This window comes from Musa acuminata, chromosome BXJ3-4, assembly GCF_036884655.1.
Source record: "Musa acuminata AAA Group cultivar baxijiao chromosome BXJ3-4, Cavendish_Baxijiao_AAA, whole genome shotgun sequence".
Lineage (NCBI taxonomy): Eukaryota > Viridiplantae > Streptophyta > Magnoliopsida > Zingiberales > Musaceae > Musa > Musa acuminata.
Window position 1 is genome coordinate 38897568 of NC_088352.1, and position 21124 is coordinate 38918691.

A 21124-nucleotide genomic window follows, 5' to 3' on the forward strand; every position below is an offset into this window, starting at 1 on the left:
ATCGATCCACGAATCACAAATGTGAGCAGCTTAATTTCCCCAAATTGCCCGAAATCATGGTGGTTGCATTGAGATTAAGCGCGAGTAAGGAAACATCATCTTGTCACTAAGAAAACCATACATAGCTCCACAACACAGATTTTATGGAATGGCACCAAGTTGGGGTTCGGTGGATCTGCCTCTTCCCTTCATCACATGTCTTCTCAGTCCAGGAACATGGACATCGGAGATGTAGTGTTCCCAATCAATGCTTCCAACATCAAACCCAAAGCTCCTCCTCTCCTCCTCGGACATCTCCACCATCAGCTCTTGAGTGTTCTTGTTGTCGAACCTGACATGTTTGCAATAAAACGAGCTCTGCATCAGTTGCACACATGCTGCGTACTCTAACGACAGCGTCTCTCACCTTCCGCCGTAGAACGTGTATGGCTCATATATTTTGGCTAAGTGCTTGGCTTGTTCGACTGATCTCAAGCAAAAACTCTTCAGACTCCGAGAGATCTTCTCGTTCGAGATGGCAGCCGCGAGTCGTTCGTTCCTCCGAACAGCGTCGGTAGAAACGTAGGCGGAGAACTCGTTCGCGTCGTCGAAGAATTTGATTGGTGAAACCGCGATCGGTCTCCCCTTGGCATCGATGCAAGGAAAGGCTGAGAAGTGCTGAAAGATGAGCTTAGCCAGGTCTTGGATCACCAGTGGGTTCACCACAGATGAAGTGATCTGGTAAATATGCATTCCAGGGTTGGATGTCGACCCATGTTTCGCCATTGCTGCCACCATTGCGCTCACCACCATGTCCGCCGGTACCTGAGCGAAGACAGTTTGCATGAGCGTAGTGTAAGGAGAAATGTAAGTGAGATGTCACTCACAACATCGAGAACTGCATTTGGATCAGCGAGAAAGCCAGTGAGCTGTCCTTTGCCATACTGTAGAACTACTGGATCCATCATTCTGCAGGGTAGAACAAGTGAATCTGTCATGGCAAATGGAACACCACAAAGAGAAGGAAGATGGAGTCACCTGCTTCCTTCCATCCACCCAGGGAAAGGTTCCGAGTAAGTGCTCTCGATAATGCTGGGCCTGATGGTGACGACCGGTATGTCTCCTCGCATGCAGTTGATCGCCATCTCCCCCATGGCCTTCGTGAACACATAGCTATCTTGCCATCCATGGATCTTTGCCCTGAAGAGTGAGGAGGATCGATGTAACAGTTCAAGTGAACACAAAAGCTTGAAGAGGAAAAAAATTGCAGCTTGTGGTACCTTTCTAGTCCCAAGTCTTTCATCTTCTGAACTAGGGGAGCATCCCAAGAAGTCTTTGCCCAAGAAAAAGCTAACCTGATCTCAGATTCGATATCCAAAATGGGTGTAGCTTTTGCTGAAAATTCTGGAGATGTCTCCCTCTTTATGGTGTCCCCCATGCCAAATGGCTTCTCGAGTATCCTACCTTGTCTTTGCCCATTCACGTATGCTGTATAATAATCATAATAAAAGTGCCAATGTATCTGAAAGATAACAAAGAAGAACAAAGTGAGGAAGGAAAAAAGAGACAGCTTCCATGTTTGTACCTGTTGATACATGTAAAAAGAGCTTGAGCTTCTCGCACCTCCTCGCAAAGCTCATGAGCCTGAATGGCCCTATGGTGTTTGTGTCCAGGGCAACGTCGTACCTACAGACATCGCCACCGCCGTCATTTCGGTGCCGAACACGCTTAGATTCATGAGAAGAGAAGAAACATGCCGAACCTCTCATCGAAAGCAGTGTTGGCTGCTGAATTTATGATGACATCAACTTCTTTCGAGATCTCATCAGCTAACTCTGGTTCGATTCCTACGTTGGCTTCCCTGATGTTGCCTATCACCGGAACAAGTTTGCTTGACATGAACTCACGGTAGTCCTTTCCGTGGATCTCTCGCAGGCATCTGAAGAGTTCTGTGTTTATTATCTGAGGTCCGATGAGCATCGGGTGAGAATGTTGCCAGTTTAGGTGGAGGAATCATGAAAGTTCATGCAAAGAAATAGAAACCGAAGAGATCCTACTTCAAACTCCAGTCGTTTGACGGCCGCTTCCTTGTCGTCTGCCTTGATAAGGACATAGATCTTTCCCACGTCCGGTGCGATCCTCAAGATCTTCTCGACAAGAACTGGAGACAACGTCATCATCATCGATCAGTATATGGATCAGGAGTCAACCGGATGCATGATGAAGAAACTATCACCTTTAGCGAGGAAACCAGTTGCACCAGTCACCAGCAACTGCTTCCCCTCGAGGAATCCGGCGATCCCAATCCCTCGGGTGGAATCCACTTTGGTGCCGTTTGTCTCCTTGTACGGCACGAAACTCATCATTCCGTTCGACGCAAAAATGGTATCGTCTTCTGCCAACATCGGCATCGGTAACCTTTCAGCTACCAGTTCGGTGCAGCTCCTTGAACTCTTGACACTGTCATTGCTGGCGCAGCAGATGACTCTGATGCCTCTCCTCCTCGAAGGCAGCAAAGAAGGGTTCCTGTTCTTTTGGCGATGCCGATCACCAGTGAACAAGGCGACGGCAGATGAGCTTAAGCATGAAGAAGCTCCCATGATTGCGGAGAAGAAAGGTGCGCAAAGAGGGAATGTAGTTGAGTGATCTTTAGCTGACTGCTTTCTAGAAATTGAGGAATGGTTTGATGTTTGGAAGAAGAGAACAGTTGGAGAGTAGTTGCAGAGAGGGAAACAAGTTTGGTACATTGTTGGGTTATAATATGGTATATATAAATGCCACTCCTTCATGCAATCTAAGTTCGAGGCTAAAATAGGAAGTCATCCTTCTTGAGCTTGTAGCAGTTCAGAAGATATAAAATCTATAAGATGTTTAGGTAAGAGAGAGATAAATAGAAAGAGAAGATGCTACCCAAGACATGCAAAGATGATGCAACTTGGAACAAGCGAGGCTTTTGTTACTGATGTGATTACATATAGTTCCTCAAGTATTACAGGGCAAAATGGAAAGAGATGGTTCCCACTTTCTATCTACTTCATATAATTACAACATCTTCTAATAAATGCGAGTGTATAGTCACTTGCAACACAAGAGAGAGAGAGAGAGAGAGATGAGATTGACATGACAAGACAGAACACATGCAAAAGGAAGAAAAAACATTGATGAAATAGTGGAAGTTGTAATAGCTACAGTATGAGGTTAATGCAAGGTGTTCAAACTAAGCACAACCATTAAACTTAGGGTCCTTTTGTCACCTACTTATAGCATTAATCATGTCCAAGACCACATAAATGCAGCATTGATGGAGAGAGAGAGAGAGAGTCTGAAAATTGCAATGGCATGCATAATACAATCATTGCCAGGGGATAGAGAGTGGCTTGACGGTGCTGCGCTGTCTGTAGTTGTGCAGAAACTGTCCGTTGTAATAAATGCAATTAGTGCGTCTGAATCAGTCCTTTGAAATAAATGCAATTAGTGCGTCTGAATCAGTCCTTTGAAATAAATGCAATTAGTGCTGAAATTGTTAGTACGAAGCAAAACCCGTTCATCTTACGATCCAACTGCATTAACCTACAACTACTTACCTTCTCAATTGTATCTCAAAATATATTTAATAATTGACTAAGTAAAAAATACAAGAGTAGTAGTAAGAAAGCAATATAATTAAATGTTGCATAAGAAAACTGAAACAAGTTTTTTATATTGTTCCGATCGATTTGATCTATCGTTTCTCTTTTCTCGTAGTCATCGATTATTACTATATCGATCTTATTTTAAATTAATAAAAATTAATAACCGTTACGTTTTCATAAATTTCTATCGATAACTTTAAGTTCAAAGCACTATTATCTCGACAAAGAATAATCTTATGGTATCATAGAGAACTTCTAACAAAATGGATTTCACACTTCAATTGAAAAATATTTTAAAGTTGTGTCTAAACTCACAAATCTTGTTAGATATTTATATAGATATCAAAGACTCAAAATATGAAGTAATTTAAGCAAAAGCACACGAAGGTAGGGATATTGATAGTATTTATCATTGTTTCAGATAATTTCTTCCGCGTTAACATAAGGAGACACTTGTTATTTATATTATGAGAGTTAAATATGGTTTTGAACCGGGTGATCTAACATGATCATAGTTATTCATACTACTATATCATAGCTATATTTATATGAATGATAATATTTACACTAAAATATCTTATGCATATATGACATTAGTTATATATAATTTTATTATGAAAATATATTTAATATATCTTACTTTGAAAAGTATTATTAACAAGTCGTGATTTTGAAATGCATGTAAAGTAAAGAAAGTATTATATATATATATATATATATATATATATATATATATATATATATATATAATTTTATGATGCTAAGTTTTGACTAATATATGAGTCATAGTGTCATAGTGTTTACTAAGCCGTGGTTTGCTTATATGATTATTTCTTAACTTTTAGTATTACATAATAGAAGCACGATGAATTGATTATCGATTAAATTATATAATTATTCTATTGAGATTATTTATATATATGTTATTTGAATTAAAAAAATGTTATAATTTTTTAAAAAAATATTAAATATATTGAATGCAGAGATTTGATTATGAATTGAGTAGTGTTATTAATATCCTATGGGTTGATTGATTACAAATTGTTATATCGTGGGAGTTATTTGCTCAGGATTTGATCTTGCATTCTTATAAGAAAACATCATATAATCCTCAACTTTTCACTAGATCGGAGGTGTTACAATATTAAAAGAAAATAATTTGTATGTATAAATGTGTCCAGGAAAATCTATATGCACATCTTGTATACTTGTGATGTATATACACTCTGAGTTCAGTTTAGCCATCTGAAAAACTAGGTTTACATCTTGTATACCTGTGGTGTTCAAATACAAGCCATGTAGTTAATCTAACTCAACCTGATTTGCCCAAGTTTATTACTGAGTTCAGGTGTACAAGGCTATGATATGGCAACAATGAAGATGATCGATAATGGGTTCGAAGAGAAAGCACAGAAACTAAAGACATTAGCAGAAAAAGGTCACAAGCAATCACATGCTCTTACATTTTATATTTGTAAGCAAATGTCTTCATTTGTTGTGGAAATTGAATCGAGCTTCCAAAAACTTTTGCTGCTAGCAACATTTGCATGAGCAAGAGTACAACATTTAGTGATGCACAAGGAACAGTTGAATGCTTGTTTGAAGATATGTGAAATCTACCACATGGATGATTCAAGCAACATTATGTTCTTTAGATGCCAGGGGAATTCTTCTTAATTCCTTAAGCTGGCATGCTATTTCCTGAACCAGCAGAACTCCATCATTTCCATAGTTCAATGCATTCATAGTGTGCCCAATGAACTCTCTATCTGCATCCAGTTCCACCACTCTTTTGATCAACTTTGCAACTTCATCTTGTACAGAGTTCATGTCTCTGCAAGCATCAGAAGTATTATGTTGGTCAGCTGAGAATTGATTGTCCATGGTGGTAGTCGCTTCGACATTGGAGTGTGTTCTAGATGGAGACGAGCCATTCTCAGGTAAAACCTCAACTCCATTGTGGCTATTTTCTAGATTCACATCAACTATGGTATCATCTGCTCTAACTTTATCAGTAGGTAACATAGAAGAAAACTTGTTCTGTAACCTTCTCAAGCATGCTAAAATATGAACCTTCTCCTCTTCGAAACCCAACTCCAGAGCTTTCGCTCCATGGCCATCACCTTCCTGGGGAATCATGTCGATCTTCTCGGACATACTGCGGTATAGTGATCTCGTACGGCGACGGGTGCTTGCAGGACTAAGAAGCTCTCTTGACTCCATGAAACGAGGGGTGGTGGCAGGACTGAGCTCTGTTGACTCTAAATCACCTACTGACACCGTTCTCTTCTCTTCCGGTTCTGCTCCTCTGTGCCGCCTTCTGTATCTCTCGAACTCCGTTTCCAAGTCCAGCAATTCCTTATCTCGCTCGTTGATCACGTCATTGAGTTTGTGAATCGCTTCTTGGTCGTACTCAGCTTGCTCTTCCATCATGCGCAAGTACTGAAACGCCTCCATCTGCATCGCTGCCTTCTCCTCCTGCAGCCTGTTGATCATGGCCATCGCTTCGTTTGCTGCGATCGTCGAAGCGCTTCTCTCTTCCTCCAGTTCTTTGTACAGAGCACTCATGCATTTCCTGTCCAGCTCTATCTGCCGCTTCAGCCGATCCACCGACGTCTCTCCTTCGATGTCGCTCACAACAATGCTTGCATCAAAGGTCTCCAAGCTCGAATTGGTTCGCTCCACGGACAGTCTCTTGGCTATGTTCTGCAGCCCGATTGAGCTTGAAGCATCTGATGACTTGAGGTCTTCCGCTCTGGGACTAGCAATTATGTCACTCCATGGCAAATCAAACGCTCGCGACAGCCGCAGTTTCAGGTCTTCTTGCCCTCGTGACGATTCCTTGCCTGCAATTATCTCAGAGAACTTGGGAGATAGCATGATTCCCTTGTTATTTATTGCGTGCTTGAAGCTATCGGTGTGATCAAGGACGCTGCGTGTAACTGCAATGGAGTCGTTCATGATTTGGCTGGTGAGACTGTTCGTGGAAGACACCTTTCGAACTCCTGGATATGTTGCTGCTGGAGCACAAATGACACAAGGCGGTAAATTCTTTGATCTGTGAACAGTCATGGTTATCATCGAGACGACGAGAGCTTACATGGTCGGTCTGTGACTTCTCGAGGAGCTTGTTCGGGTGTGCTTTCAGATAAATCGACGAGGCCGGCCTCCACAACGTGGCAGCGACTGAGATCATCCAACCCATGCCCGATTGCAACTGTGGACTTCAAGAATGGTTTGTCACACGAATCACCTTCATCGGACCTTCTGTCGGGATCTAAAATGGGATGCGGAGATGCAACAGGGTTGGGATGGATCAGCTTCTCCGGAACAGTGTCCTCCAAGACGATCGTTGCCGTGCCTTGTGGTAGTCTGCGTCGCATCACGCGTCCCTCCTTGATGTCCTTCGTTACATGGCCATCGTCACCGTCGTCGTCGTCATCATCAGACACTGGCATTTCTGACTCGGAATCGGAGGTAATCACTAGCCCATTGTAGCCAACTCTTCTCTTTCTCAACTGCGCTCGACGATTTGGAACGCCAGCTTCGAGCTTCTTCTTCTTCTTCTTCTTCGCTTGCAGCAGCCTATGAAGATTAAAGGAGTCGGAGCAACATGAACACAGTCCTGTGCCTGAAGAAGCTGGTTCGAGATCCTCGTTCGGCAAAGCCACATTATCCGGATCCTCTCCATTCCTCCCCAGCATCCTGCATGCCTCGGAATTGGCCTTCTTAGTTGCGACGGACGACAGGAGGCAGGCCTTGCACATGTCCCGGAAATCAGCAAGCTTTCCGTGGCCATGGCAGTAGACCAGCGAGGATATCTCCACCTTGTGCGCATGGCAGAATAAGTTCCTATAGAAACCTCGTCTCTCGCTCCCGAGAATGTGATCCAGTCTCGAGCATAACAGGCATGGGGTTGGCAAGTTGCAGAGTCGGGCGAATCTGGTAGCAACGTACGCCAACACCGCGTTTATCAGCAAGAAGATGATCAGGTACCACTCGCAGACGGCGGCCGACAACACGGAGAAGAACTGGCAAGATTTCGCCTGCGCTTTAACGTTGCCCCCAGCCGCCATGGCCAACCAGGTGCAGAAAAGTCAAGGGTTCAGCTGAGGACCCGAGAACGCAGGATTTGTCCTTCGACACAGCAAATCAAGCGTTTGAGGATCAAAAGCTCCAACAAACAGGAAGAAACATGTTAGAAAGCCACTTACAGATAGGCGTCATGATCACAAACGATGAAATGTTCATGTCGAGCTCCAACTGCTACGACGGAAGGCGACAGCAGGACGAGGAGGAGGAAAGATAGGAGGGAGAACAGCCTTCCTTGACGCAAGACCGTTTGCTCCGTCTCCCGGTGAGTCCGTCGCCTCTTCGCGTCTCCTTCTCTCATCTCCTTTTGAAACATTTCCTCGTTGCCTAATAATGGATGGTGGAGGAGTAGCCATGCACGCAGGTAATGGAGCCACACCTGGAGCTGGAATCCGGTCTCCCCGCTCCCTCTTGCCCTAAAAATGGCCAAGATGAGCCAAAGTTTTAGGTCTGACGTCCGAAGGAGCCCTGCATGAAAGGGAAGAAGTGATTCACGTTGACATCATATCATTGTTGGTGTTAGAATCTTCACTACACAACTATACTATTCTCGCACGAATCATAAAGCGCATTTGATGGCCTTCCTTTGGTTGGACCCACACAAACTTAGGTCAGGCTGCAAAATTTTTTTTAATTGCATAGACACCCTTGTAAGGACTGCTTGATAAAATGTAAGATTTCGAGGGAGTTGTTTGAAAACATCCTCTTCTCGTAATTAGTTATCCCTATGTCTAATGATCGCTCTTTTTCCCTCGCTTCACCCCTTTTTCGCGGTCGATCGCAGCTCGGCGGCTTCGCCCGATGGCTCTCAAAACCCTAAACTTCCCAATCCATTGGAGGTCAAAACCATCACTCCCCAACGCCGACCGACCGATCCTCCGTATCCCGCCGAGGAGATCGGCCCGCCCGGCGTCGCCTGTTGTCGCCGCCGCCGCCAACTGGAATAATGGTTTTAGGGGCATTGGTGACGGTGGCGCGGCGTCGGCCGAGAAGGGTGTGCAGAAAAATGTTGACCTCGTGACCCTGGGGAATCTGTGCGTCGACATCGTTCTTGGCGTCCCGAGCTTGCCTCCTGCCTCGAAGGAGGATAGGCGGGCTTACATGGAGCGGCTGGCGGCTTCTCGTCCTCATAAGGTTGGTAAGAATCGAGATTTTCTTTTGCTACCCTTCCTTTTGGTCCTTGTTTCCTTTCAATTTGTCCCGCTTCAAGCGTAATCTTATCTTGGATATAGATTTTGGCTCAGAGAAAGGATAAGGTGGTGAAGTTAGACATGCAAACCTTTGATCAATCTAAAGATATAGAATTGGTGGTACTATCGCCCACTAGATCAAGTTAGACAGGTTGTGTCCAGATTTGTCTTATTGAACTTTTGATGTTTCATATTTGCAACATCTTAGCTATATTACTAAAAGGTTGTTCCATGATTTCCATAGTGTTTGACAGTAGAACATAGTGTGATGATATAGCATCAGCCTCCGATGTCTAACTTTTTGGAGGGTGGGAAAAAAGGGAAATTTTTTTTTTTGGAGGGTGATCTATTTCTTGAAGTTGATGACATTCTGTAAGAAAGAGTAGAAACTTAAATTGATATATGGAAGATGGTGGTATGCATTCTTCTATTCATGCAGATATGATGTGAAGGGATACAAGTGGCTAGGTTGTGTTCCAATTCTGTGCTTTCATTCGTCATCACAATTGAGTTTCTTATTAAAGTAGGTCAAAAAAATATTTATTTCTAGGGATACCATGCTATTCTAGAAGTATGCAGTTTTGGAGTCTGATATCCTCTATCAATTAATGATACCAAATAATTCCACATCTCATTACATCAGCCAAAATTCCTTGTTTTAAATTGGCTGAGGATCTATTTGGTTCACTAGAAGTGGAAAATGCTAGTTTACATTTTTCAGAAGTTGTCTTCAAGATGTTAATAGCAATGTCTTTGTGTTGTTTAGTAACAGTTGTGTTGCTTTCTGTTTTCATTGTTAGCTTATGACTGAAGTATTTCACTGGAGAAAACTTGTATGCCTTAATCTGAAAGCTTTTGCTTGCCCAGTGAAATAGAATACTCCTAGCTTCTTGCATGATTTAGAATATATTTTCATGAATATAGCTTTGATGAATAGCAAAATCTTCAGAAATGGTCAGCTTCTAACTTACTTTGCAATTCCATCTTTTTGGTCTTCATATCTGGCTGTGATAGTTAAACATGCGGTGAATTATTTTATCACTTTTCTTGTCTAGAACTTTTGGGAAGCTGGTGGCAACTGCAACTTGGCCATAGCTGCAGCAAGGCTAGGATTGTTGTGCTTCACCATTGGTCATGTTGGTGATGAGATCTATGGGAACTTTCTTCTTGATGTGCTTCATGATGAGAATATTAGTTTTGTAGGAATGAGTGAAAATGTTGATAGCACTGCCAATATTGCAGCCTATGAAACCCTTCTATGCTGGGTTTTGGTTGATCCATTTCAAAAGCATGGGTTTTGCAGGTATAATTTGCACCTTGCTGATATTTCCTTGTTGGTTCTTTGTTGACCATGAAATTGCTGCTCTTATATATTAAAATTGTTAACACAAATGGTTTATCAAAAAATTTTAGTATTGATGCCACTGTAATGCATGGATGTACTTCTTGTTTACATATTTCTTTCGATTCCAGTCATGCTGATTTCAGTGAGGAGCCTGCATTTAGTTGGATGACTAAGCTGACAGAAGAGGTTAAGATGGCTATTCAACAAGCTAAGATATTATTCTGCAATGGTTATGCATTTGATGAACTTTTACCTGATTTAATCGTCTCTGCACTTGATTATGCTATTGGTGCTGGAACAACTGTATTTTTTGATCCTGGTCCACGTGGTAGAACTCTTGCACATGGAACCCCTGACGAGCAAAAGGCACTTGAACTGTTTCTGAAGCAAAGTGATGTTCTTCTTTTAACTTCTGATGAGGTGCATATGCAACATTGTTTTATTACTATTTGGTATCTTCCATATTTATGAACTTCCATTTCTTCGAACTTCTGTAGAAATTTCACAAACAATAAATAGCTGCATGTGTCATTTCCTATATTGCCATGACTACTTTTCTCTTTATTTCATTTAGGTAGGATTCTATTGACATTTGTTAAAACTAAACGATAGCAGTGATTTAAATAGGTGCTTGGGTGCTCGTCTAGGTGCTCGAGTGAGGCGAGGCAAGGCTCGAGTGCCTCATGGGTGGACTAGGCGACACACTTCAATAAGGTGCCGCCTGGGCGCTTGCCTGAATCCAGGCGCTGGGCACCTCGGGCGAGTGCTCGGTTCAAATGAAGCAATCGAATCAGACTTTTAAGTCTGGTTCGGTTCAACAGTGGTTAGTTGGTTCGATTGAACTAACTAACCAGTTTCTTACCCGCAAATGTCACCCTCGCACGACCCCGAGCCATCAACCCTAGTGCTGCTTCTGCCTCCGCCGTCAACACTTTCTGCTTCTGCCTCCGCTGTAAACGCAGCGGAATGATACTTCCTCTAGCATCGACGAACGAGTTCGACGGCCTAGCCTTCATCCGTAGCTTCCTTCCGTCGTTGCTTCTTCGGTGTGCAGTTCCTTCCACAGTCAAGGGAGAGGACCATAGCTTTTTTCGCCATTGACGGACACCTATGAAACTTCCTTCGCCCATGAAGTCGCCATTTGTAGCTTTTGTCGTCGTTGTTGCAGTTGCCGTTGCCGTTGTCAGTAGTTTTCGTCGTTGTCGCTGTTCGCAGCTTTTGCCGCTATCGTTGTTGTCATTCGCAGCTTCCTCCGTTGCCGCGACTGTCATTCGTAGCTTCCTCCGCCACTGCTGTTGCTGTCCGCAGCTTCCTCCGTCACCGCTGCCTTTTCCTTCCCCACTTTCCACTATCGGTGACACTTTTCTCCCCCTCTTCTATTGTTAATAGTTCTTTTCTCCCCCTTTAACTAATGTTAACAATAAATAATATACTATTAATAGTAGATTGTTATCTACTATAAAAAGCAAATATATCTCTTTGCTCTTAACAGTAAAATAAGCTTGCAATGGGATATGTTAAGATGATACTTTAGATCTTTTTAATTGAATATCATATTTTTATTTATATAATCATATTATCAATTATATTATATATTTTTTATATTTTAATATTTTAGAACGTCTCATTTTGCTCGGGCCAGCCCCTAGCACCTCAGGTATTTTGGGGCCTTAATGCTTGTTGGCGTATAGCGTTTTTTAAATCACGGAATGATAGATTTTAGTTATAAATGCAGCTGGTTATGATATTGGACCATCAACTTCATAGTTAGTTAGTACACAAGTTTAGACAGCAAAAGGAGCATCCAATTGGCAATGAAGCAAATGTCCAATGAGGTTTGAAGTGGTGATATTTATCTTTTATTGGACCATAGGTATTTTATATTTCTGGTCAAAGTTTCATTGTTGACGTATACAAAGATTCAGAAGTAGATTTCTTTATAAAACTATCAAATTTGGTAAAAGCTAAACAAGAAAGTAGGAAAATTCAAAAGCTACTGTCATTTAAGATTCATTCAACTTATATAAATTCATGATTTTTTTTTTACAAAGGGTAAGTGACAAAGGCAGGATTTGAGCTCAGGATCTTACGATAAATTGTCAAGGTTTTTACCAGCTAAGCTAGAAGGTCTTTATCATCTAAGCTAGTTGACACCGTCCATGATTAAAAATTTTGATTCAATGTCAATAGTGGGTTGATCAGTAGACTGTTATGGGTTGACATTATCAACACTGGTACAGGTTGGTACTGCCTGTACCAAGAGGATCGGGTATAGAAGAGAGCAGGAGGAGGAAGGAGAAAGAGGACTGGAAGAGGAGTAAAAGGCGAAGGAGGATGAGGAGGCAGAGGCAACCCTTACAAGGAGGAACTGGCTGTAGCAATGTAACAGGACAGTGATAGCGAGGTGGCATGGAGGAGGAAGAGATGAGGGAGAGAAGAGAGATAAGTGAAAGAGCGAAAGAAAGGAAGAGAAAGAGGAGCATGGAAGGATAGAAAGAAAAGATAGCCATCAGAAACCATAAAAGAAAAGAAATGATAAGCCTAATTTTCAATGGTACTGGCGGAAGTGCTCCGTCTGTGTGTTGGAACCTAGTTGGACTGGTAAATTTCACTGGGTTGAACTGGTCCAACTGGGTTTTTTGATCCTTGCATTTTCTTTTCCAATCTAGTATCTGATTGCTGCCTGCTTCTATATTTTTATTTAGCTGAAATGAGAACAATGGACCCAAAATTTTCTCACTTGAAAATAATATATTAATCTGGGGTGTGTGATGAGATTGTGCTTTTCTTTATGCTACTTCATTTATCATTTTGACCTTTTTTCAGTAATGTTGGCGAACACCATTATTATTTTTGTATCTTTTTATTGCAACTTAATATAAGACATTCAATTGTAACAATCGAAGTAGAATTGCAGGTAAGGTCTAGGGAATTGAAGTTGGTGATTCTTGGAGCAAGATACCATGTGGTTTAGAAAAAAAAGATACTATGTGGTTTGGTTGAAAAGCCTAGTAGGATTGGCAGACGTTTTACTTCACAAACCAAAAAGCAGAATGCCATAGCCAATACAAATTATAGCTGTAGAAAGGACAGAAGAACAAGGCTTACATGAGAGATTATGTGATTATGGAAAATAGTGCTCTTGCAAGAATAAACCTAGCTAGAATATGATCTGTATCAACTAGTTTAACAGTGCTGAAGTGAGGAGATCTTACTGTGTGCAGAAATGATAACTATTGTTGGGCTTGGACCTCAATTTTGTTTATAGATAATTCCCTACCATAACTATTGGGAAAGAAGAGCAAGAAAAAAAATCAAGGAGAATTGTAAGTTATATATTGAAAAGACTAAAGAGGATGACGAGATAGCAGTAATGGACTGCCAAATGGAAGTAACTAGAAGTCCATCCAAAGTTTCACAAATATGAAAGTTCTAATCTTTTGACAATCTCTCCATTTGAAAAACCAACAACCCTGTTTTCGGTAAATTAGAAATTTCTTTTCCTTTATTAAGGCAAACTGCAATCATATTTTGTTATTTCTTTCAACAAATGTTCTTGCAGTCCTTTGTGTCTTTCGTGAGGACTATCATCTATTGAACAGGATAAAGACTCTATCTAGCCACTTTTTCTCTGCCTCTAGATTGGCAGTAAGTGTGTACTTAGCTACAATTAAAAAATTTAGGAAAAAAGTATACAGTAAACTATTACATTTTTTTCCTGACTTGGAGTAAAACCATTGGTTCCATAAAATCAGCTCCATCGCATGTATCTTGTTCTCAATATTTTTAGAATGTTATGCAAGAGGAATGTCAGCTATTGGTTCTGAAAAATTTTGTGATGTATGGCAATGATAATTTCAACATTTGGATCCTTCTATTAGAAGTTTTCCTTGACCAATAGTCATGTTAATTTTGGTCCTAAGACGTGAAATTGTAGCCATATTATGTAAAGCATCAATGAGAAAATTAATGAACATATGCACAGGCCTGTTTTTTTTTATGAGTCTTCACAGAGTGATTCTTGGCCTCAACCTCAGTTTGATCTTGCTTGATGTTTTCTTTGTTTTCTTATATTGTTAGGATTTGTTCTAGTTTTTATTGACTTTGTGTTGTATGTGTTCAAATGATACTTAAACTTTAATCTTTATTCATTAGCATGAACTCATAATAAATTTTTGACATAGTGAAATATTTTATTTAGGCTCTTGCTGAATTGATCTGGTTGTTCATTGATATCTTTTGTGGACTGTTGATGTGTAAAATTCCTTTCTATTTGTTGAAGTCACTTCTAGTGTTGTTATTGCTACATCAGATCATTCTGACACCAGCTTTCATTCCATCGAGGATGTTGTTCATGTTCTATTAGTTTCTCAGTCAGGTTGATACCACTTAGGGGTCCCCGGATTCTGCTTAGGTGCACCTTTTGTCTTTTGACACAGGTGCCCAGAGATCATGTTAATTTGAATGGGATTTGAACAGAGTTGAACTATGACTCTAAAGAAAGGAAAGGGAAAAAAAGCATTAAGACAACAGGATGTTGAGGCTTGCTGGACTAAGAAACTATTGTAATTTAATTAAAAATTTCACATGCAAAACAATTGTTTCTTTTACCTGAGTCCCTTTGTGTATATTAAGAGCAGCTACAACAATAACAAGCTGTAAATTAGCCCAGAAATATTAAGGGCAGCTAATCTATAATATTGATAAAATTAGTCCTGATTTGGGGAAATAACTGCTGCATATTTGCTTCAATTTTTTCACTATTTGCTTCAATTTTTTGGATAAGTTTGGGTCCTCCAATGCTCAATTTTTAAGAACATAGGGCTATCAGAGAGATATAAGAATTAAACTTTATCTGGCCACTTTTATTCTCTTTTTAAACTCCTAAATCCATGTAGATTCTTTTTTCTAATCAGCCACTTCTCTTCTTCCTTTAGATTCCTGAATAAGGTTTTAAATTTTGGTACATCACTGGTTTCAGTAATACACCAGACTGGTATGGTACCAGTGGCCTGGGTGGCATACTAACCCATAGTTCTTGGTACCAATTGAAAAAAAAAAAAAAATACCAATCAGTACCTGACATTATGTTCCGATATCTGTCCTTTGTCAGATTTTTTATATGCTTCATACTGATAGGTATCTGAAAACAAGTCCCAGATCAATTTGAATTCTTTTGGTCTTTCTATTAGATTTAGTGTGAGCATTGTATTGAGTTTAGAAAAATAAATGAAATATGTACTTTCAAGTTTCATCACATTCCTACCTAAACTAAAGCAGAGTGATCCCATATCTAACCTTTGTTTGCATAAGAATGGTTTTGAATGGCATAATTTGAATATAATTTGAAGGTCTTACATGACAAAAGAAGTTACAGGAAAATGCTAATGTTACATGGATACCATGTATAATTGGAAGGTACAAGTATCAACTGCCTCTTATGTCTTGTCATCTGTGATCATTCTTAGTCACATCAAGATTAGTTAGAAGTTAGAAAGTATTTGGGTTGCCAAGACAGCTGGACTCACTTTGGAGCTTCGAACATGCCTAGTGGGCCTAGAGGGTGAACGCCCTTTTTGTTGTGAAGTACTGTAACATCAAGTGAGGAGTATCAGGATCATATGAACACCAAGCTAAATCAATCTGCTAGAAAAATGTTGTGTTGGTCTTTAAGAACAAGGCACAAGCAGCTATCAAGTGTTATTTAGAGGAAGAAACTAGGAATGTGGATGATAATCATATAAACAAAATAGAAACTAGTTAAATATTTATATATAATTGCTAACCATAGAGTTCACTTTCGAGCTCTATGCCTTAAAGGTTCGATAAAAAACATATTTTTTTATAGAGGAAAATAACATTATCTAAAAAATAATTACCAGAATGTTGACCTTACAACTTAAAGGATTAGTTGGTTGCCACATTGTTGTTGAGGCCTCACTATGAGGTGATGCCAGGATTTTGATTTCCATCTTTCTGGTAGGTACACTGCACAATCGGTCGTATTGAATTGGTAGTGTTGGGAACAGTTATTGGTGCATTGAGTCTCTTTTGCCCTACTGTGGACCATACTGTCTGGTAGCTTGATGGGGAAATAATAGTTTATGTCTTTATGGTGCAAATTTTCATCTTGTTTCTTTCAAAGTTTGTTGGTTAATTATTCACTGAACCAGTTCAAAACTTCTTTAGCATTTTCCACAGAATGTCCTTCTCTCTGTTCCTCTGATCTCTCTCTCTCTCTCTCACATACACACACACAGTGTGTTACACTCAATATGTTATTTTGAATGCTCTGTTTTTCATTTCTTTACTGAAATATGATGCTTATAAACCATCTTGCTCATTATGTACCAGGCTGAGTCATTAACAGGGATCAAAAACCCTATTCAAGCAGGAGAGGCATTGATCAGAAGAGGGGAACGAACAAAATGGGTCATTATAAAAATGGGTTCTAAGGGATCCATTCTGATCAACAGGTCCACTGTATCATGTGCACCCGCGTTTAAGGTATAATTTGCTTCCTTCTCTATACTATATGTCTATTTAGACCAATTAAGAAAGTTGGGTTCAAAAATACTGTGTTGTTTGCTTCATTGTACAAAATATCTTTTACTGCTTGTTTAAGACTTGGAATTTACTGCTACCAGATGCTTTGATTTGATCCTGTATTCTCAACAGGTAAATGTTGTTGATTCAGTGGGCTGTGGAGATAGCTTCACTGCTGCCATAGCTTTCGGCTTTCTTCATGGCATGCCTACGATCAATACATTAGCACTTGCAAACGCTGTAGGTGCTGCAACTGCAACTGGCTGTGGTGCTGGTCGAAATGTTGCTCGATTGTGTAAAGTTTTAGAACTTCTAAAGCAATCGAATCTCAATGAGGATGACAAATTTTGGAGCAAACTAATTGAAGGGAACAGTTTGACTAGCGAAGTTTTGCTTCTCTCCAAAGTTACTATAAATGGATGCAATGACCGTCTTGTTCGCATACCCATTTCCAATGTTGTATTTGAACTTCTACCGAAATTTGACACAGCATGCGAAAGCAGCGTGACACAGTCTTGACTACAAATTTTGAGCAGTTAAGTCTGTGTAGTGAAGTTGTTGATAATATTTTTACTAATACGTTGATTTGACTAAAATTTATGCCCTGATGTCTAAGAGGGCCTATGAGAGTCTGTTAATCCGGCTCTCCTCAGAAAACAAATACCTTTTGTCAATGATTTCAATTACCCCCTGTAAGAATTTTAGTTGCCACTCATGAATAAGCAACAGTCAGCACTGCAGTTAATGTGGTTTCAGGTCTGATTGTTGGACAAGCAAACTACCCTTATGAATTTTCCTTTCTCCTTGTCTGAATTCCAAGTACATCATAGCGTAGAAATTTGAAGTGGAATTTTGGGCATGGGAACTATGGGTCTGGTACTATGACATATCAACTTTGGCCTTTTCTCACCACTTGCACACAATATATCTCTATGAAAAAGTCTTTGATAGTTTGATGCTCAACCTTCATGTTCATTATCGTACTTGAACAGCATTTACTGTAAGACAAAGGTCTTGTGGCAGACAGCCACATCTTTCTTAGAAGTTCTCATTGAGAAATTTCTTCGACGAAAAGTACTACATCTCATGCATTTTCTGAGTGCTATCATCGTGTTAGCCATGTTTCTTTTCTCAGACATTTACTAATCTATTTCTTGGTCAATCATAAACCACTGATGGACAGATGATTAACCAGTGTTGGAAATAACCAGCAAGTCCTGTGACCACGCAGCAATCCAAGTTTCAACATAAGAGTGCAAGATTGCAGAAGCCAGTGCAAGTTCAAGGCAGGTCTTTTACTACCTCATCCTTACTTCATGTTGTATCCTTTGTGGCAAGTTCCATGTAAGCCATGATGTGTGACACCTTGTTCTCTACACAATGTCCAACGGAGAAATATTGAGCCCCTCATCGCCAAGTGCCCACTAATCGTCGATGGTCCCTTAAGTGTGCAGTTGATACAGTGTTTAGCTTCCCGCATGACACAGGTGACCACCACCGGGGTGGAGTATGACTCATCCACCTCCGAAGCCATCAGCAATTTCTGTGTCCACATGGAAGAACTGAACTATGAGATATTTTGATCATAATTCGAGCATAAACAATTCATGTCTTGGATCAACATCTGTAAGACAAGAATATATACGCAACTGTTCTTATTTCTCTTTCCATTTTTATTCTTGCAGGGTGATGCTTCCAACCGCTTTTCGTGAAAGATTGATGGAAAGTTGGCCTAAATCCAACGGTCGATGCTACAAACCCTCTCTGCATCGCCTCTTGAGCAGCTCGCATGATGATGATACGGTGGATTCCATGTCCCTGCACGTCCTCTTCGCATTCCGCCTAACGACGCCACTCACATCAGCAATGTTCACGCCGAAGAGCCTCACCACCTCAACGGCCGGTCGCGTCTTCCGGCCGATGAAGAGCTGCCTCTCTGGGCCAGTCGACCGATGGAAGGTGACCACGTCGCCGGCTCTGAGCCCCTCCTCCTTGACGAACCGTCTCCAGCCCTTGGTTAGCACGTAGCTCTGGCTGCTGTTCCAGTAGGAGTAGCGGAACCGCCACACCTTCCCGCAGGCGTCCTCGAAGTTCAGCAGCACCGCCTTGCAGGCCGCAGCGCCGGTCTGCGGCAGCGGGAAGTGCTTCTCCGCGTGCTGCTTCGGTATCACCAGCCTGTTCAGCTTGCCGACGTCGCTAGGAGTCACGGCCTTGTCGAAGAGGTGCTCCCTGTGCGGCCCGCCAAACCACCCCATGCTCCCTCCACGGGAAGGGTAAGTCCTCCTCCCTTCGGCGCCGGAGGATTGTCTGCTTTGCCGCATCTCGTCGTGGTAGGTGTGCTTACGGAGCATGTCCACGATCTCGGCCTTCGAACGTGAAACCAGGAAAGAGAGCTCCGCCGCGTCGACGTCGTCGGTCTCGACGAGCGGCTTGAAGTTGGTGACAGCGTCGCGCCCTCGGAACCGCTGCGCGGCCACGTCGTAGGCCCGCGCGGCCTCATCTTCCTCGTTGAAAGTTCCCAACCAGACCCGTTGGTGCTTGTCGTAGATCTGCGCCCCCCACCGCCCGTTGGGCTGCGGAACCACGCCTTTGTACCTCGACGAAGGCAGCTTCCGCGACTCGGCACCGACCTCCGGATCGAGGACGACGCTTGCGCCGCTACCAAGTCTTTGCAAGCCCTCAGTAGCTGGCAGCGGCGGTGGCCGCGGCGGAGACGAGCGCCTCTCGACCTCGCTCGACTCATCCTCTACGCTGCTAGTCTCCATAAGTATGAAGCGATTGGGAAGGAAGATACAGAGAGAGGTGCTAAAGGCACACACTAGATTTGTGCTGGCGTTGTTATATAGCAAACGGAGTGCCTGTCGCTCCATTATTAGCTATCTAACATATGTAAGATGGATCTCATGGCAAGGGTGTTGGTGTGGGTCAACACTAAAGGTGATGGTGGGAAGAAGATTCATGGTGAGTGCTTCTTTGGGTGTTCCTATGCAAATGAGTGTATGGTGGTGCAAGTTGTACGGGGTGGGACATGAGAGCAGGGCAAGTGGATGTGGGAAGATGACTGCCTCTAAGTGCATCCCCCCTGAGCTTTGCTACCTGCTGCTGTTAGCTGAACATGGTCTGGCCATCTCTGATGCTCATGTTTGCACCAAAAGAGTATGGAACAAGACACTCAAGGGGAAGGGGCTTACCCACCTGAGCATGAACCAGAATCCAAGCAAGAGAGAGAGAGAGAGAGAGAGAGAGAGAGAGAGAGAGAGAGAGAGAGAGAGAGGTTAGAGATGGAACCAGTAATTATTTTCATAGATTTGCATCACAGAAGAAAGCCTGAATTAATTGAATGCTTGATGGAGTTTGATCATGTCTTGGTTTTCAAAGTGCTTGTCTTAATAGAATTAGACAGTTTAACTAAGACAATGATGTTGAACTAATGGTGCAACAACTGCTAATTTCCAGCAGTCTTCCTTTGAGATATTTTCATTCTTCTTTTGTTTCGCTAAGAAAATTCGATAAATATAGTCTCCTCTTTGACATATATATGTATATATATATATACATGTAAATATATATGTATGTATATATATATATATATATATATATATATATGTATATATATGTATATATATATATATGTATATGTATATGTATATATATATGTATATGTATATGTATATATATATATATATGTATATATATATATATATATATATATATATATATATATATATGTATATGTATATGTATATATATATATGCTATTCATGTAAATTCAATCAAAATGTATTCCTTTTCATAAGCAATTGCTTGTCAATATGATATGCCTAATATTTTTCATGTAATTAAGATTTGGCACATGATAACTAACCTGTAGAACACTACAAAATGAGCCAGTAAAGTTCACTATGTCACCATAAATCATAATAAAAAAATATTCTTTGGATTAATTCAGTTAGAAATTTTGGCTTATAAATATTGGTTTCTCCAATTATGACTTAAGTTTTCACCTTTTTTTTTTCTTTCTTTCTTTTGATACTTTAGCTCGGGCTATTTTAACCCCTCGATCTACATGATTTTTAGGTTAATGTCATCTCTTCGGCTTTTTATCTCTAAGTCTAACTTTCCAGCATAATCGATTTTGGGAAATAAACAAGATCAAGTAACCTCATTGATATCGGGGTGAAGTGATGATCAATTATAATACTAATGAAATATATTTATTGAAGAGAGATATTCACTTTTGACTGTAATGACAAGCTATTGTAATTGTGCATATGTTCATCATCCAAATGCAGTCAAAGTGGAAGGTGAAGGCTGCTAACAGTCCATAGTAGCTGTGGCTG

General features: G+C 41.0%; 4 protein-coding genes across 5 annotated transcripts; 1 reads left to right on the forward strand and 3 right to left on the reverse strand.

Moving 5' to 3' along the window:
* Positions 1-53: 53 nt before the first annotated feature.
* LOC103977526 (fatty acyl-CoA reductase 2, chloroplastic) lies at positions 54-2699 on the reverse strand. The gene is made up of 9 exons (XM_009393076.3): positions 2216-2699; positions 2037-2140; positions 1742-1941; positions 1565-1665; positions 1260-1467; positions 1018-1179; positions 867-948; positions 407-804; positions 54-331 (listed from the first exon to the last, which is right to left on the reverse strand). The coding sequence occupies exons 1-9, from the start codon at positions 2577-2579 to the stop codon at positions 142-144; spliced, it is 1809 nt and encodes a 602-aa protein (XP_009391351.3). The 5' UTR covers positions 2580-2699; the 3' UTR covers positions 54-141.
* Positions 2700-5243: 2544 nt separating this feature from the next.
* Positions 5244-7687, reverse strand: LOC103977516 (myosin-binding protein 1-like). Its single transcript, XM_009393065.2, has 2 exons — positions 6712-7687; positions 5244-6631 (listed from the first exon to the last, which is right to left on the reverse strand). The coding sequence occupies exons 1-2, from the start codon at positions 7685-7687 to the stop codon at positions 5244-5246; spliced, it is 2364 nt and encodes a 787-aa protein (XP_009391340.2).
* A 763-nt stretch (positions 7688-8450) lies between these two features.
* LOC135636092 (uncharacterized) lies at positions 8451-17539 on the forward strand. Its single transcript, XM_065147644.1, has 5 exons — positions 8451-8837; positions 9949-10196; positions 10367-10658; positions 16593-16745; positions 16917-17539. Exons 1-5 carry the CDS (start codon positions 8505-8507, stop codon positions 17301-17303), a joined length of 1413 nt encoding a protein of 470 aa, XP_065003716.1. The 5' UTR covers positions 8451-8504; the 3' UTR covers positions 17304-17539.
* A 216-nt stretch (positions 17540-17755) lies between these two features.
* LOC135636093 (AP2/ERF and B3 domain-containing transcription repressor RAV2-like) lies at positions 17756-19618 on the reverse strand. Of its 2 annotated transcripts, XR_010495801.1 has the most exons (2): positions 18435-19618; positions 17756-18327 (listed from the first exon to the last, which is right to left on the reverse strand). XR_010495801.1 is itself a non-coding variant. In XM_065147645.1 (1 exon), exon 1 carries the CDS (start codon positions 19547-19549, stop codon positions 18536-18538), a length of 1014 nt encoding a protein of 337 aa, XP_065003717.1. In that variant the 5' UTR covers positions 19550-19618; the 3' UTR covers positions 18425-18535. The 2 variants fall into 2 exon arrangements, 1 of the variants encoding a protein (XP_065003717.1); XM_065147645.1 differs by lacking the exon at positions 17756-18327 and having other exon boundaries at positions 18425-19618.
* Between the last annotated feature and the right edge of the window lie 1506 nt (positions 19619-21124).

Coding starts and splice junctions, on each gene's coding strand:
- LOC103977526 (XM_009393076.3), bottom strand. CDS start 2,579: ATGGGAGCTTCTTCATGCTTAAGCTCATCTGCCGTCGCCTTGTTCACT. Junction 1,180..1,259: donor AAAGACTTGGGACTAGAAAG/GTACCACAAGCT, acceptor CTCACTCTTCAG/GGCAAAGATCCATGGATGGC. Junction 949..1,017: donor GGGTGGATGGAAGGAAGCAG/GTGACTCCATCT, acceptor TCTACCCTGCAG/AATGATGGATCCAGTAGTTC.
- LOC103977516 (XM_009393065.2), bottom strand. CDS start 7,687: ATGGCGGCTGGGGGCAACGTTAAAGCGCAGGCGAAATCTTGCCAGTTC. Junction 6,632..6,711: donor AGAAGTCACAGACCGACCAT/GTAAGCTCTCGT, acceptor TTTGTGCTCCAG/CAGCAACATATCCAGGAGTT.
- LOC135636092 (XM_065147644.1), top strand. CDS start 8,505: ATGGCTCTCAAAACCCTAAACTTCCCAATCCATTGGAGGTCAAAACCA. Junction 10,197..10,366: donor CAAAAGCATGGGTTTTGCAG/GTATAATTTGCA, acceptor TTTCGATTCCAG/TCATGCTGATTTCAGTGAGG. Junction 16,746..16,916: donor CATGTGCACCCGCGTTTAAG/GTATAATTTGCT, acceptor TATTCTCAACAG/GTAAATGTTGTTGATTCAGT.
- LOC135636093 (XM_065147645.1), bottom strand. CDS start 19,549: ATGGAGACTAGCAGCGTAGAGGATGAGTCGAGCGAGGTCGAGAGGCGC.